The following is a 17669-nucleotide window of genomic DNA, read 5'->3' on the forward strand; positions in this document are numbered from 1 at the left end:
TCCCACCTCTGATGTATTCAAGCAGCAAGCCAGAACACATGCAGTTTCCATGTTGTGCCAATAGAGGGCGAAGTTACTCCACAAAGGGCCTGCAGGGGCTAATGTTTCTGTACAACAAATAACGCTATGCAAATAATGCAATGGTTGACCGAGGCTGAAGTCACATACACTTAATAAATATGATAGCAAAGAATGCAAGATATTACAGTAATGTAATAAATACATAGCATCCAATTATTTATTTTTTAAAGATTTGTTTTTCTACTATATTTATATTTAAAGATGCTCAATTTTCAGTAGGCTACAATTGCAATTTGTACAATTCACAAAACTTTCCATTTCTGCAAAAAACATATCCAAAACAAAGCAAAAGTGCACAAATGTTTACATGTAGTCGCGTAAAAATAATACATAGATCTATAAGGTAAAAAGTGAGGACATATTACTGACATTAAACATCACTCTAAATTAAAAAAGAAAGAACACAATAAAAGTAAATAAATACCAAGCTGCAACATACATTTACATTACAAGTCTAGATTTTAATTAATTTCATCAGGAGGTTGATTAGGGACGGGTGAACCGAGCATTCCTCACTGCGATTGGCTTATTTTCTTGTCGATCATAATGATCTTGTCGCTGATTGGCTGCTGGCCTAGAATCCTCGGAAGTGTCATTTTTGTACTTGAGCAAAACTTCGGCATATCTATCGGTGGTGTGGCGTTGGCTTCTATCTGATTCACAACTTTTGGAAATAAATGGCCACTGAAAAGCTCTAAAACAGGTATGTTTCTCCACCTAACAAGATTAACTTTTCATTTCAACCAAATAGCAGATAGTGTCTTGTGTAGTTTATTGTGTTTGCTCTCCCAAACATGGTCTGAGTTTGATTGTCTTTTGGCCACAAGCTAGCCAACTTTCCTCCTGTCTTGAAACGTTTCTCAGTAACGACAACACGCCTATCTAACTCGTAAACGTGTCTTTCATAAATTGTAGCTTATCTGAATCCTCTGAATCAACAGCAACACACTTTTACTCTCATTTAACGGCTGATACTGACAACTTTCAGTTTGCCTGTTATTGTCATCATCTTCTTCCACAAAAATGCAACGTGACCACCATCTATTAAAGTTCTAATTTCAAGGATAAAGAAGGCGCTTTGAGAAACAGCTTTCAAACCGAATTAGCTTAAATACAATCTTCATTCAGGCAGACCCCATTTTTTATGATTGTGATGTGTCTCAATCTGCTGAGAGGAGCTAGAACTTTGAAATGGCAGATTTGTGAAGGGAGTTTGGTAGGGGTTCTCCCCTCACGCGACACATTAAGATAATCAGTACTGTATCCAACGACCTGCGTCCTCGTGACATTCCCACGGAGCAATTATACACCGTAAATCTATTTTGCATTTTACATGTCTAAACTTCCATAAGCAGACCCAATACTGCTGGGTAAAGGTTTAACTTTATGAAAATAACTGTAAAATACGGAAGTGTTTGTAAGCGAGTTGAGACATGTCTGCTGTCTCTTCTTGTCACTGCTCTGCTCTAATAATAATAATAATAATTTTTGGTTGCACTTCAATGCATTTCATAACTTTGCTGTTTGTCAGAGCATGTGCAGCATGCCTGAAGGAGTTACATGCTGCTTCTTTACATTCTCTAACGGTTATTGAAAGATAAAACATACAATTCAAATTAGGTCATAACTTTATATGATGCATTCAAGTGCTTAACAATAGTATGTCTATCAAGCTTCCAGTATGAGCACTCAAAAACAGCCAATATGCTCATGAATGTTGAGGAGAATAAAACAAAATGATGAACATGCACAACCCAACCTTTTTGTCAAGTCTGTTTTAAACCGTCCTATTTTGTTACCTTTTTATTCTGGATTGTTTCTCAAATTCAATATGAAATGGCTTTCCTTGCTAGTTCATACAGAGCTTGTTTTAAGACTTGTTTGCCAAGACAGGGTTGTGTCACTGCATATTTGTAATACCGTGAACAGTGTGACAGACCTGTGAAGGCAAGACAGTAGGACATCATTACACAGGTTGACCTAAATACTCTACAAAAACACTCTACCGCGTTAACTCTCTGGCTTTCATTTCTTCATACAAAAGCATCAAGAGTACAGGTTTGTTTCTTGCCAAACCCATCATTTATTATACTTTTATACAGGCAAAATATAAAACTGAACCATTGTTATTATCGTGGGAAAAGCCGACAAGAGCTGATAATGATAAACAACCCCCAACAAGCTTAAAGAACAGTCATTTACTTTAGTTTTGATGCTCTTCATATTGCTATTTTTTTGCTGCACCAGAATCAGGTTGATGGCATCGTAGGTTTACAAATACAAGGAATTGCAAATCAAATCAAATCAAGGTTTATTTATAAAGCACATTTAAAAGCGCTGTACATGTAATAAAAAGTTAAAAACACATTACTACAATTAAAATAGAAGACAATAAATGACAACAGATATATAAAAAACACAGGGAAAAGTCAGGAGTCGTGCTCCGCTCTGACTAGAAGGCCAGGGAGAGGAAGTGTGTCTTAAGAGTAGATTTAGAAACCCCCAGGGTCTGGGCCGACCTCACATGGAGGGGCAGAGTGTTCCAGAGCCTGGGGCCAGCTGCTGCGAAGGCTCGGTGCCCTCGGGTTTTGAGCCTGGTATTGGGCACTACCAGCAACAGCTGGTCAGCAGGCCTTTTTCACACCAATTTGCTTTGGTGTGAAATATCGCTCGCAAACTGTACACAAAACCTAAGATGTAAAAAAGGAGCAAATATTGAGTGTGTTTCACTCATTAACAACGCTACACAGTGCAACAAAAACGGACACATTTAAAAAAAAAAAAAAAAAAAAAAAAGAAGCTTTGTCATTTATAGTGATTGTGCGGTAATGATCTTATGTGTATTTTTAATTATCTGTACACGATGACATCTGTTGCATGTCTGTGTGTCCTGAGAAAGGAATCCTTCCCTAGTAGCTCTCCCTGATATTTCTTCAATTTTGTTCCCATTTGTGATATTTAGCTATATATATGAGTAACATGTCATTGATTGATATTACATATTTTGGCTTGCTTTGGTGCCTCAGTTTTATTAAGGCGGGAAAACACCCTGAAATCACAGGTAATGTTTCCAATAAAGTTTTCTGGTGCTGAGTTCTAAAATGTACAGGGTGCTTTCGTATTTACCCTAGATAGATTTTCATAGTCCCTGTTTATGTATGATCCGGTTATGGATTTAATCGAGAGACAGTATATTCACCGCAGTGTAATGTAAGATGCCCTCCTGGGTCACGTGATGATGATACTGTGTATAGTGCATCAGGCGCTACTTCCTCTTATGCTGCTGTAAAGGAAGCCGGCCGGCCGCAGCCGGGCCAGGTTGTGTCATTACTTTCAGCTCTGAGGAGGGTGCGTCTAAAAAGAAAGTAACTTTTAGGCCTTAAATATCTGCAGAACAGAACGCCTATTCCTCCCATCATGCATCATCTTGTGTCAAACAGGAATTGAGCATATTACAAATACAATTCATAATTTAACAAGGCACTAAAAGCTTACTTTACTAAAGGCACGAGTGATCATTCAATGTGAAAATGTATCATTAGGTAATCATATCGTCAGGAAATGATATATCGTGATGCAGAAAAAGGTAATAAATTGAAAAATAGAAACCCATACAAAGTCAAATTGGACAGATAGACGTTTTTTTATGGTTTGGTTTTTCTATCACATTTAACATGACCACTTGCTTCATATAAACAAACTTAAATACTCTCGCATTAGCCGGATGCCATTATGTGTCTGATTACTCTGTATTTGTGTGTGCAGGCAAATCACTTTTTTGTCCTCCATCATTTCACTTGAAACTGACAAAAAATGTGTGGACTGCTGAGGGAATAAAACTGCTTCAGTATTCTAAGGTCTTGAACCCTAACTGATTCTGAACAATGAATATTTAAAAGAATGCCTCACTGAAAATAAGTGTGAAATACACTATGGGTTTGATAGTTTATTGTATTTTGTTATATATTGTTCAAACAGTGTTTCTGTGAGATGTGTTGACGCTGTTGTAAACTCTCCTAATCTGTTAAAGTGTGTGTGACTGCGAGACATTAGCTCTGACATTACAGCTGTTACTTTGTTCTGTGCTATCAGTTTCCGTAAATACAGTGACCGGCTTTTACATTATCACACAGCCAAAATAATCAAATGCAGAATTATTCAAGCGATATTTGATAGGGGATGTGAAGGCCACAGGAAGTAGCTTAACAAACTGCTGAAGCTATCATGTGTTTTATTTTAGTTTTGTGGTTATCCAAATTGTATTAAAATGTCAGTATCAATGTTGTCCTACGCAGCAGAGTCCTGAAGTGCTCCTAACGGGCTGGTAGAGCAGGAAGTGGTGGTTCTTGTTGCATCACTTCCCCTGCCAGTCGAATGCTCTGCATGCAGTGTTGTACCTTGTAGTTTGTGTGGTGGAGGATGCAGGCTGTGATGCATTTCACTCCATATACTTGTGCACTCTTTGTTATTTTGAGCCTTATACTAAAATAGTTTACAGGGGCCCTGTCTAAGTTCATATTAGTAGTGTGTGCCTCTCCTGTGACACGTCCACATGCTTTAATGTCCAGAAAGCGCTTTATTTCCCCCTGCTGCCTGTGCTGCAGCACCCCTCTGTCGGCCGGCTCTATGTAATTGGTGAATTGTCCCGCCCCTTAGCCCCTATCACGCACAATTTGTTGTAGCGCTAGCCGATAGAAGCGTGAGTGTAACGTAGTGATGTCATTATGTTACAGAAGTAAACAAATGATTCCAATGGAGGCGTTGCAGGAGTGTGTGGGAGAGAAACTCCCTCTGGATGAAAGTAAGTAGTGTGTCTGGTTCCAGGTTCTTCTGCATGTGTGGTTGTATCTTGTAACTAATCTTCCTCCCTGTGTGTCAGGAGGTGGGAGGATGTCAGTGGAGGTGGACTTGTTGCTGCAGGAGGCCAAAGAAAGCATCGAGGCGGCCCAGAACTACCGCAGTGAACTCCAGCAGCGCCTCAATGGCCTCAACCAGGCCCGCAAACAGGTAGCACGCTCACAGCCCTGCACACGCAAAGATGTAGTCCAAAATACTTTATTCTACATATGTTATTTAAAATGATTCTTTATTAAGCTTCTTGTGCAAGTTGTATTGTTTAAGAGGGACACAGGTTCTCACAAATTGTTGTGTGGTCACTTTAAGAGTGTATTTAATTGTTTACATTTCAGAAATGCATATTGTGACTCATCCATGTGTGTATATGTAAAGAGCTTTGAGTCATTGATAATGCGCTATAATAAATGTAAGGAATTATTATTATTATTATCCATGTTCTGAAGCGAGGTGGATGCTTCCAGCAGATCATTTTAAGGATATGACTTCTCAAACATTGCATGCAATGATTCTGGATCATGGAGAGCAACCATGTATTAAGACTCGAGGCCTCCATTCAGTCTTCTCTTAAGTCATCACCCAGGTCCATTATCTGCGGTCTCTTACACCTTTAAATGAAGGTAAAGAAATGTTAAATACTGTATCATATTATTGGCCTTTTACATAGTTTATAAAGCTTAAGAAGTAGGAGCAATTACTTCCACCTGGTAACTAAAGTGGGGGAAAAGTACAATATGTGCCTTGAAATGACATTAGTAGAAATATAAAGTTGCATGAAATGGAAATACTTTAGTAGCACTAACTCAAATGTGCACTTAAGTACAGTAGTGGAGCGAATGTACTCAGTTAAATGTTACCGCTGATGGTGGATCTGGATGGTTCTACGCTCTCGGGTCAATAAGAAGTGTGTTGGCCCCTGACCCGCTCCCTCCCAGGAGAACATTCTCTCTCTCGGCTATCTCTTCCTTCCCGCTGTCTAGATTTACGCCTCCAGCTGCTCGCTGTAAACAATGCTGCTATTTCCTGTTGCCATAGAGGAGAGAGAACAGGCCAGACTCTGACCCAAAACTAGGCATGCTCCGATAGCCAATTTTGAGGAATCAGTATCGGCCGATCCGATCGAGTGGGCGGGGCCTATGGGGATCTTCCATTTAAAGTGATGTTTAACACTCAGTTAATGGGGCTCATTCACTGGCGCTTGCACAAACAACAACCAACATCATTATTACATTCAAATGAAGTACATTATTCAAGTTTACATTAACTAATAACACGGGCAGTGGCGTTTCTATATGTACAAAAGTGGTGGGGCACAAACACTTAGATGTCTATAAGCTTCTGCAGTGAGGTTCATGGCTGGTGAGGCACTGACTCTTCAGGTTTACAAATATTATATTTTGACCTAAATCAAAATATAATATTATTTTCAAACGCTTTTTTTGTCTGATGCTTCAATTAATTTTAAACAGACAGTTCAACAGAAGGATACCCAAAAAAGTTAATGTTATCATTTAAATATTTAATTGTTCTCTCTTAGTAAGATCCCATTTTCAATAAAATTGCAATCTTACCTTGACTTGAAGATGAAGTCCATGTGCCTATCCTTCTGGACAAAAATCTCTTATTACTTTTTTGTAAAAGTCCTCCTTATGTTCTTGTAGTTTCAAAAGTCTATCATAAATCTAATCGATAGATTTATGATTCGAAAATGATGAAGTAGGGTAGACATGTGGATATTATCCTGCTGAACAAAACGTGCATTTATCTACGGTAAAAGGTTTGTTTCCCACAGATCTTATTTGGAGCTATTTTCTAAAATCCTATGGAGAAACCTCATTGCTTTTTTGTTGAGGGAACCCATGCGCAGCTTACTTCCTGGTTTTAGGACGCGTCTCTCGTCTCCTCTTCACAGACTACACTTTTCGCGGCACACGTACTTACAGCCAATCAGCTCTGAATTATGTGAGATGAAGTTTGGTGGGGATGGCAGCTCAGTGCCCCTATGGTCATTATTTTGTTGCCGCACACATTGAATAGAAAAAGACTCCGAGTATTCGCAGTGTAGTTTTTACAACTCCCATTCACTCAGACCAGGGATGGGCAAATGGCTGGAGCGACACTACAGTTTATTGATTTCATATATTGTATGATTTGGACCTACGAAGTTCTTAGAGGTGCAATACTACACAAACAGCATAAATGAATCCAGGAAACATCACTCGCACGCACGCACAAACGCGCACACACACACAATGAGAAAGAGAGGCGATCCCAGAATGTGTTTGAAAACTGGGACAATACTATCACTGCAGCATCTTGTCCTTGTAAGAGGAGTCGTCCAAACATTCGCCTGGTCGTCTCCTCCCATGTTTGACATGTTTGAATGGTTTCATGTCGGCTCGTATTTTTAGTTTGAATATTATTTTTGGAATCCACAAATATTGTGCCTGTGTCACACTGATAGTCGGCAGGAAGTGATGCCTTGTCCCCAGTGGAAAGGTCCCTGTGTCTGACACACACACACACACACACACACACACACACACACACACACACACACACACACACACACACACACACACACACACACACACACACACACACACACACACACACACACACACACACACACACACACACACACACACACACACACACACACACACACACACACACACACACACACACACACACACACACACACACACACACACACACACACACATACCATGTATACATCACTTCAGGGGACATTACATTGACTTGCATGCATTTCCTGGAGACTTATCCTAACCTTAACCATAACCAACACATGCCTAACCCTTAACCTTACCCTAATCCTAAACCTAACCAAGTCTTCACCCTAAAATTAATGATCCCCCTTATGGGGACCTCCAATTTGTCCCCATAAGGGAAGCCAGTCCCCACGCGTGACTATATAAACAGATTTAGGTCCCCACAAGTATAGTAATGCTAGACCACACACACACACACACACACACGCACGCACGCACGCACAGCTCAGTGTGTATTCTGGCAAAATCCCAATGGTGTGCGTGTGTTCTCATCGTCATACTGTCCCTGCTTTATCGGTGCAGCAGTTGTCAATCAGCATTCTGTTTCCTGCCATCTTTTTGTCGCTCCTTCTGTGTACACACATTGTGAAACCTGTGTATGTGTGTCGGTGTTTAAAAGTGTGTTTTGCAAAGAGGAACTGAAACACGACCTCTACCGCTGATCCTATCAGCTTCCTGACAAGCTGCTCGTCAGTGAGGGTAGTCTGTGCTTACACTGTGTCACATGAGGTTGGATTATTTTGTAAATGCTCATAATCATCAAATAGAAGCTGTCTTTAGCTGTCGACAAGAGTACATGTGTTCCAAAGACACTGACATGATCCGATTTAGAATGGCCCTATTGTGCTCTTTGGGCTTTTCCCTTCCGGTAGTGTATTATATAGGCTCATGTTTATGGTCTGCAAAGGCTAAAATCCCAATGGTCCATCCAGAGGGAGTTTCTCCCCCCCCCTCCTGAAACGGCTCCATTGGACTCCTTTGTTTAGTTTTAGAACATAGTGACATCACTATGTGACAATTGCATTTTTATTGGCATGTACTCTAACACCTTGTATAGGTTAAGGGTACGTGATAGGTTAAGGGGCGGGACATCTCTTAGCAGTTGACCAACCACAACAGAGCCTGCTAGCTAACCAATCAGAGCAGACTGGACTCTGGTTTCAGACAGAGGGTGTATGCAGTATGAGAACAAAAAAGACCTTTTTGAACAATAAAGTATGTAAACATGTTGCGGTAGAGGCACTAAATACAAATATGAAGCTGAAAATGAGCAGAATGTCCTCTTTTAAATGAGTTTTATTACCGGCTTGGATCTCTAGGTTTAACAAAATATGAATGTGAAGCCAAATCATGAAGTTTCATACCAGCTAACAATCTTTTTACCTTTTTACTAGGTGGTGGTAAATTAGCCTACTACCTATCCTACTAGGCTAAACATCCTAAACTATCATTTATCATAGTATACTGACAAGGAATCATTTACGGCAGTTTGATGAACTTTTATACACTCTTTAAAATAATCAGTAAGTGTAGTAACCCTTTATCTTTGTTCCCTCTGCCCTTCAGGTGCGGGGTAGCTCGGGTCAGGCCCGCGAGGCGCTGCGGCGGCACTTCACTGAGCTGCAGGCGGCGGCCGGTCGGCTGCTGACGGAGCGGCTGGCCACGCTGCTGGCCGAGGTCGACGCCATCGAGGCGGACAGCGTCAAACCTCTGGACGACTGCCAGAGCCTCATCGAGCACGGGGTGAGCCAGGCCGACGAGCTGCTGAAAGAAGGTGGGGCTCTGAGATGCAACGTTACGGTACTCTGCTGTTTGACAGTCAACACAACTAATTGACTGTATTGAACAACATTGATTATTAAGTACTAGAAATTCTCTTTTCTTTCTTTTTACAATTGTATTTGTGTGAGTGGAGCCGTCAGCCTTCATAGAGACCCACGATTAAACTATTTAGATTGAATATCCGCCAATAGAAAATCCTACATGTGCTGAATATTTAAAGACAGCCTCGGTCTCTGCAGGGGAAGCCGCTCTGCGCTGTGGTCTCGGGGAGAAGGAAGACAAACTGGGCAGCTTCACCAAGAAGGCCATGCACATCCATCTGGACAGGTAGGACAGCTAGGGAAATATACACTTTGTATTGTGCTTGGAAAGATACACAAAGGTACTTAACATGGCAGAATCCAAATAACAGTGAAAGTATCAAATATAAAATACATAATATTAGCGTAAAAACTGTTGTATTACATTATTTATAACATTTAAGAAAGGGGATTCTTAGATTACAACACATTTCCCTGCTGAATAGATGAATAAAGGATTAATATATTTTAATATTCTATGATAAAATCCCTTTACCTTTAGGCCTTGATGGTGTTTCTATCTGTTGTGGTGTGTGTTTCCAGCCTCCCGGAGGTCCCAGCATTGGTGGACGTGCCGTGTGTTTCGGCCCAGCTGGACGACTCCCTGCTGGGGATGCTGAGGGACCGCGTGTCCCGCCTCGGCTCCGTCTCCGCACACCCCCCCGTCCAGATAGACGAGCTGCAGGAGAGGCCGGGCAGCGTGCTGGCCCGCTGGTGTAAGGTCAGCAAGAAAAAGATTAGAGAAAACACTTGGGTCTGATCAAATGTTCTTTCCTGCAAACATATCTCTGCTTATATGTGTGTTCTAGAAGGGGTACTAATGAATACATCATTATGTTTATAAGGGGGCTATCAAATAGACATGTTGATTTTGATTAATTACATATATATGAGCTTCCCAGTCAGCTGCTGGATAATGAATGGAAAAAAACAACTTCCCTATTTTATTTTTGTAATGTGAAGTGAAGATAAATATTGATGTATGCATTAATTTAGATGAACTATTCACAAACCATAATATTCTTTTTTTTGTTGCTTGGCAGCCCTTATATATTTACATTTGTGCACTGTGATATTTACTAATGTATATGGATATTCTTTATTTTTACAGCATTATTTTTACGTTTTATTTAACATTTATTTGAAATATTTTTGGTAGCTTCTGGTAATGTTGGTAAGATATGGTAAAATGTCTTATGTCTCTTAATGGATGATATTTTTTTATATTTTATATTCATATTTGTATCTATATTGTGCCCTATAATGTAGATCTATTTGCTTTACCATTCGTGTTGATGTTCATGTATTTATTATTTCTCGTGGGCATCAGGTGGATGAGGACTTCGCAGCAGCAGATTATCGGCTGCAGTACCGGCGCTCCGGCAGCGGGGGGGGTCAGTTCGAGGACGCGTACATCGGTCGCGATTGTGAGTTCCTGGTTCTGCACCTCGACCCCCACACAGACTACCAGTTCAGAGTGTGTGCCCGCGGGGAGGGGCGCACCGAGTGGAGCCCCTGGAGCATCCCCCAGACGGGCTACACCACCCTCGCACCGCACGGTGGGTACAGCTCAATATACAACTAGAAACACATGATCTAATAAATCTATCTGTATATTTAAAAAACCCTCTTATGTATACTTTGTAAGTAACACTTTTGTTCATCATGTTGAGTGCTCTGATTAGAACATACAAAAAGTTGAGAATGAATGCACACACACACACACACACACACACACACACACACACACACACACACACACACACACACACACACACACACACACACACACACACACACACACACACACACACACATATACATACATAGTTAAATACAACTACACACTATCATCAAAACAATGTTGTGTTTGGACCTATTAGCACCACGCGTGTTATTGTCTAATTTCTGGTCTTTTTCACATTCTACATTTGTTCATACAGTATATGGTAACATATAGGCCCATAACTTTGACCTAGTTGCTCAGTGTGTACTGTCCTCACTGAGCTCAGGCACCTGTAGCCTTGGCTGCTGTGCTCTGTGTTCTGTCTCCCTGTTCCTGCCTGTTGGCGTCAGCTGATAGAGGTGTTATGGTGCTGTGCCTGTTTTATCTTGTTATGCAGCATGTTGATGCTTCTCTCAGAACCAGCTAAATACGTGGGTCTGGGGTAGAGACCGTTGTGTCACCTCGTGGCACAGCACAGGTCTTGTCAGTTCTCCGGCCGTTAACTCCATAATAAACCGTCAGTGTTTGCCATCAAAGTTCCAGCTCTCCCCGTCTCTGAGCTTCGTCTCCGTTGCTTCAGAAGTTTCCATCACAGTAATGCATTGTTGCCAACTCTCACGCTTTCACTCTCAATCTCACGCTCTCACGCTGCCCAAACTATTCTCACGCCAAAAACAAGATGAACCGGCGATCGTTTTTGGTTGGTTATTTACAATGTTGAGTTGACAGCTGCTCAAGCTGTGGATCCGCCCCCACCACTCTTAACAACGTTAACAGACAGCAGAGCAGTGGGAGCCGGTTGGTCAATCCCCGACCTGTATTGCGCATGCTCAGATCTAAGATCCAGTAGAAATGATAACAAAGTAAAAGTCTGCTGATTATTGTTCTACTTGGCCAAAATAGAGCCAAAGAGTATATGAGAGTGAGAGTGCGTTAATATATATTTAATATATTTGGCAGTTTGGAGTAAGTCTGTAGATTTGTCTGTGTGTGTGTGTTTCATGTATACTATAGGCCTCTCACGATAATTAATTTTGTTGAATACATTTTCCCGGAAATGATTGCGATAAACAATAATATTGTCGGCACCGTTGTATGACTATTTTAGACCACTGACATAATGACAATATATAATAATAATTCAAGTACATCCTTTCAAACTGCTAGTCACATCCTCATGTACACACGGCATCTATTGCACGCCTGTCCGTCCTGGGAGAGGGATCCCTCCTCTGTGGCTCTCCCTGAGGTTTCTCCCATTTTCCCTTTAAACTGTGGGATTTCTCTGGAAGTTTTTCCTTTTACGATGTGAGGGTCTAAGGACAGAGGGTCTAAGGACAGAGGGTCTAAGGACAGAGGGTGTCGTATTGTCATACTGATATTCTGTACACACTGTGAAGTTCACTGAGACAAATGTAACATTTGTGATATTGGGCTATATAAATAAGCTATTGATTGATTGATCATGTAAATGGAAATGTATCGAGGTCAGAAAAGTTATCGAGTTTATTTTTATTTATCGTACGATAAGTCAATGAATAGCTTATCGCGACAGGCCTATGCACACAATAAAACAGTGGAAACGTTGTGCCCTTTATAGTCTGTGTCCAATATTGTGTATTTGTATATATATATCCTATATATATGCTAAGGTCGCTCGCTACTGACACGATAGCAGAAAAAAAAAATCTCACTCCAGCCAGGTACCCCAAGTTCGCAGCCCTGCAGTAATGATGAATACAGTGGTTTAGCTGTGGGGAGGGGCACCCGGTCGAGAGCAGGATTGCAATGTAAATGGATGGATTAGTGTATAATATGGGTCACACTGCGCAAGCAAGTGGATTCTTTCTTCTCCATTGCTGAAGTTGTATACGTTCACCATTTTTGTATTGTATTTTCAACGTTAAAGTATTTTTTAATGTTTGAAATTAAACATATTAAATCAAAAATGTCAAACAATAAAAACAAAGTCCTTGCAACCTACTTTATTTCTTTTTAAATCCGGTGTGTTTTTACTCGCAGAGTGGTGTCCGGGCACTGAGGGCTACATCCTGAGCAGCAGGAAGAACATTGCCCTGCGCAACGACTCCTCTCAGGCGCGCTACCCCATCCTCTACTCCAACGCTCCCACATACTTCTGCGGCCAGACGCTCACCTTCAAGTAAGAACATGCAACCAAACACACTCAGATACTTAAGAAACATTTATATATCCCTATCAACTGAAACATGTGTTTTGATGATCTTTTTTTATACAGAGGTGTCTCTTTTTGTAACTTTGTAGCAGCTTAATGTTAAACCCTAATGATTTTGACACCCATCTTCATGTAAAAAATGAAAATGTAGGGAAATGTACAGTAATACAACTGTGTGTGTGTGTGTGTGTGTGTGTGTGTGTGTGTGTGTGTGTGTGTGTGTGTGTGTGTGTGTGTGTGTGTGTGTGTGTGTGTGTGTGTGTGTGTGTGTGTGTGTGTGTGTGTGTGTGTGTGTGTGTGTGTGTGTGTGTGTGTGTGTGGTGTGTGTGTGTGTGTGTGTGTGTGTGTGTGTGTGTGTGTGTGTGTGTGTGTGTGTGTGTGTGTGTGTGTGTGTGTGTGTGTGTGTGTGTGTGTGTGTGTGTGTGTGTGTGTGTGTGTGTGTGTGTGTGTGTGTGTGTGTGTGTGTGTGTGTGTGTGTGTGTGTGTGTGTGTGTGTGTGTGTGTGTGTGTGTGTGTGTGTAGGATATCTGCAGCAGGTCAGGTGGACCGGAGGGACAGTGTAGGCGTGTGTGTGGACAGCAGGAAGGGGGCAGAGTCGCTTCAGAGAGACCAGGCCGTCTGCATTTCCACCAACGGTACGCTCACACGTGCACAGTGTCATTTCATTTTTTTAAAGTGTGTCTTCATCAGGAAATAAATCAACCAAAGATTGTTGGTGCTCAACTTCAAAGTTGATGGACAATTCCCTATTGTTCACGTTTTCAAAATGTTTAAATACACTGCTCGAAAACATTTGACTCTTTTGGAAGACACAGCAAACCTTCAGGCAATGGCACGTATTAAAGTGCCATCCTGTGGGACCTCTGTAGGGTCCAGGTATCGCCTCATGCTACCAGTCGTGACCCTGACTCGAGCCAAATGCAAAACTAGTGAAAGAAAGTCAGAAAAGGTGAGGAGGTAAAAACCATTCCTATTTTGTCAACTGATCAACAACCCCCTCTGCTTAGCTGACCAGATCAATATCCCAGAAGTGTCGTTGACTTGATGCGATACTCTGATTAAAAGCATTCCTTACATGTTCTGCCTTGAAGTTCCCCATTGGCTTGGTTTGTTTAACTGTTGTAAATAAAACTAATTGCTTAAATGCTCTACGGTTTTTGTCCGGTTCTGTCATGTGTAGCATGATGGACGTTGATGTTAAACCATATCTATCATTATTGTAAGTGTTAGCTTCTCATGCAGCACGATGAGACAAACCACGGCAGCGGAGAAACATTACTTTACATTTTCAGGCTATTCAAAATACGCTTTGGCATTATTAAGTGTTGTTGATTTGCGCTCTGTGTAAGTACCCTCACCTTGCCGTGCTTCTCTCAGGCGCCGTGTTTGTGAACGGTAAAGAGATGACCAACCAGCTGCCGGCCGTCACCGTGGGCTCCGCTGTGACCTTCGACATGGAGGTGGTCAACCTGTTCCCCGTCAGCAACAACAACCTGAGCGAGGGCGGGAACTTCAAGCTGCGCGTCACCATCGGCTCGGGGAACAGGGAGGTGGTGTTCGACTGGCTGGTGGACCAGGCCGTGGACTGCCTGTTCTTCGGATGCTCCTTCGTCCACTCCGGCTGGAAAGTGCTGGTGTTTTAACGGAGAGACCCACTTCCACCTATTTTCTATGTTTTTTATCTTTACGGGAGATAGCAGGTCATCAGTGTATGCCACGGAGACGCTGTGTGCATCAAGTGAAAGATGGGATTCATTTGAGGTGCAGCTCCAATATTTCTAGTCATAATCTGTAGTCAACTTTGTTTTAGGTGCCTTTTACTAATTTGAAAGTTTAGTGTCCACATTTAGTGCATTATAACGGAAGTATATGATGGCCATCACTATTCTCTATTATGTTGTTGCAGCAATGTTGGTGTTGATACCATTTGCTGCACTCATTTGGTGCCATAATAAACATTAAAGACCACTTGAAAATTGAAAACAAGTTTCCAAAATACCACAATAAGACACAAGGACCTTGAGGAACACGATAGTAAAACTCCTGCCGTAATTTGAGATCAAATGCTTTTTGAAACTTTCTGCAGGAGTTGCATTTTTCCACAAGCACTTCAGTTCTTCAAACTGCTCAGAAAACCCCTTACAGCAGGGGTATCAAACTCAATTTCATCGCGGGCCACATTCGCATAAAGGTTGCACTCAAAGGGTCGGTTGTAACTATATAAATATATAATATATATATAAAATAATGTATTATGACATTATTGCATCTGAATTGGATTATTATCGGATAGGATAATAACTTAGTAATTAACTACGTCTGAAAGCAGAAGTCCAGGGCAAATAATTGCAAGTCTCTTCAGTGCGCATGTCACAAAACGAGATGCATTGTGGGACATGTAGTTTATGGGCAACCTGCTTCTGTAAAGTGGCATGTAACCGTATAATACACGTATTATATTCTTTGCAAGCTCTTGAGGGGCCACATAAAATGTAGTCACGGGCCGGATTTGGCCCCCGGGCCTTGAGTTTGAGACCCCTGCCTTACAGTATGGTCACTTAGGGAAAGCCATGCATCCTCTGAATGCCCTCAGACTCTAGGTAGGTTATCCTTGAGACCTTAGAAATCAAAGTCAGGTTTAAATATTTATCTTCTGCCGTTGTTCCTCACTTTTGAACAAAAGGTTTGTAGTCTGAAAACAATCCGTCATGTTGTCCCAGAGTTTCTTTAAAGGGGCCCTATTATGCCTTTTGGGGGTTTCCCTTTCCTGTAGTGTTTCATATAAAATCTGTTTCCTGAAGAGGGAGTTTCTCTCCACCCAATATTTGTAGATCATTTGTCAGGGTTCTCTAAATAACCACGTTACCGGAGATAACATCTCTCCATCCATGCAGCCCCTCTCAGCTCCTATTTAACCCTTGAAGCTGGGAACAGGGATTTTCCTTTTCCCTGTAAATGGTGTTTACTTGTGTGAATGTCAACATAGTGACTGTCTGCGAGGAAATGTGATCTGACTCTTTGTGAAAGCTCTTCTTCAGGGAGCCACTTTGGAGAAAATGATATTCTTGTTTTCGTCACAGCTTCTTTTTGGCTCTTCTCGGGCTAATGTTTACAGCTTTCTTTTCACGTGGCACCGTCCCTCACTGCGGGGAAGAGTTTGAGATAGCTGTTGATCTATGCATCGTCTTCATTTAGTAAAGTTTGACACCTTGTAGATGAAAAGCACATTGTTCTTAAGAGGCTGCATGATCATGTTTTATCTTTCCTTTGGTTTTTTTGGGAGCAGCAAAAAAGAACACTTTCTGTTTTGTTACCCATTCACTGTGAAAATCGGCTGGTATTTTTCTTCGTTTTCAAAATTTGATGTATGCCATTTTAAAGGTCCTAAAGTCCTAAAAAGTGTGTTTCTGCCTTCATTTCTCCGACGTTTGTTTAACCGCTGTAGTAAAACAGTAAAACACACAGCTCTAAGGAAGCCAGAGATGTTTTGAGAGTAGCCTAAAAAGATACTTAAAGGTCCAACGTGCTTCTTTTTGAGCTTCAGGCTGTAGAAATAAACTTTTATTTTTGTCTGAACTGTCACCTTGAGTTATTTTACATTAACAATCCTTAACAGTATTTACAAAACCTGCCGTTGTTGCGCCAGAATAAGAGTTTGGATTTCGAGAAGCATGTCAGCTGTGTCATTTAAGGGTGGTTGAATCTGAGCAATTATTGAATTCTGTCTAACTGTGTTTTGCCTCTGTTGATAGAAGTTTGATGAGAGGTCCTCTATCGAGTTGAGGTGAATCTACAAGTTATAAATTGGTTGAATTGAAGTCTAATCGTAGCCTACTTCTTAAAATATTTTCTTTTGTCCAACCAGCAGTAACAAACCCTTAAATATTTAAATAGAAAACAGAGCTGTTCTAGTAATTTCAATGTCTTTACAACAATTGTGATCCTGTTCTTCATTCCGGGTGACAACAGTAGCATCAAGAACACAATACTGAAGAAAAGTTGTGTTCTTGACGTTGCCGAAAAAAACGTGATGTTCGTCCAGCACACACTGCGCTCAGCTTCCAGAGATGTGTTTGTTTCTGGCTGACATTAAGCTCTTTGTTTTGTCTCTGGAGAACCTTGGATGGTACCTTTATATATACAGTCTATGGATGGTACAGATTTCCTGAAACCAGTGAAAAGAAAACGTAGTTCTGAAAAAGCGTGAACTGAGGAATTGCATCGTGGAAACAGTGACACCTGCTGGTCAAACCTCTGTATTGCATTTGTTTCACTGATGTCATTTTTGTTGTTTTGTTAAATAAAGGTCAAATTATGTAAACCAATCCCTTTCAGCTGAGTTGTGACATGATTGCAGAAGTGAAATAAATAAAGCA

The 17669-nt window shown here is 41.2% G+C and overlaps 1 protein-coding gene across 3 annotated transcripts; it reads left to right on the plus strand.

Annotated features, from left to right (window-relative positions):
* The first annotated feature begins 695 nt into the window (after window positions 1-695).
* crlf3 (cytokine receptor-like factor 3) lies at window positions 696-17618 on the plus strand. Of its 3 annotated transcripts, XM_034089695.2 has the most exons (11): window positions 696-784; window positions 4815-4882; window positions 4961-5088; window positions 9078-9285; window positions 9533-9620; window positions 9917-10094; window positions 10704-10932; window positions 13122-13260; window positions 13816-13928; window positions 14163-14242; window positions 14671-14786. In XM_034089695.2, exons 2-11 carry the CDS (start codon window positions 4825-4827, stop codon window positions 14683-14685), a joined length of 1236 nt encoding a protein of 411 aa, XP_033945586.2. In that variant the 5' UTR covers window positions 696-784; window positions 4815-4824; the 3' UTR covers window positions 14686-14786. The 3 variants fall into 3 exon arrangements, with proteins under 3 accessions (XP_033945586.2, XP_071060058.1, XP_033945585.1); XM_071203957.1 differs by lacking the exon at window positions 14163-14242 and having other exon boundaries at window positions 14671-17618; XM_034089694.2 differs by lacking the exons at window positions 4815-4882; window positions 14163-14242 and having other exon boundaries at window positions 14671-17618.
* Window positions 17619-17669: the final 51 nt, after the last annotated feature.

The sequence above is a fragment of the Pseudochaenichthys georgianus genome, chromosome 8, assembly GCF_902827115.2.
Source record: "Pseudochaenichthys georgianus chromosome 8, fPseGeo1.2, whole genome shotgun sequence".
In the NCBI taxonomy this organism is placed as follows: domain Eukaryota; kingdom Metazoa; phylum Chordata; class Actinopteri; order Perciformes; family Channichthyidae; genus Pseudochaenichthys; species Pseudochaenichthys georgianus.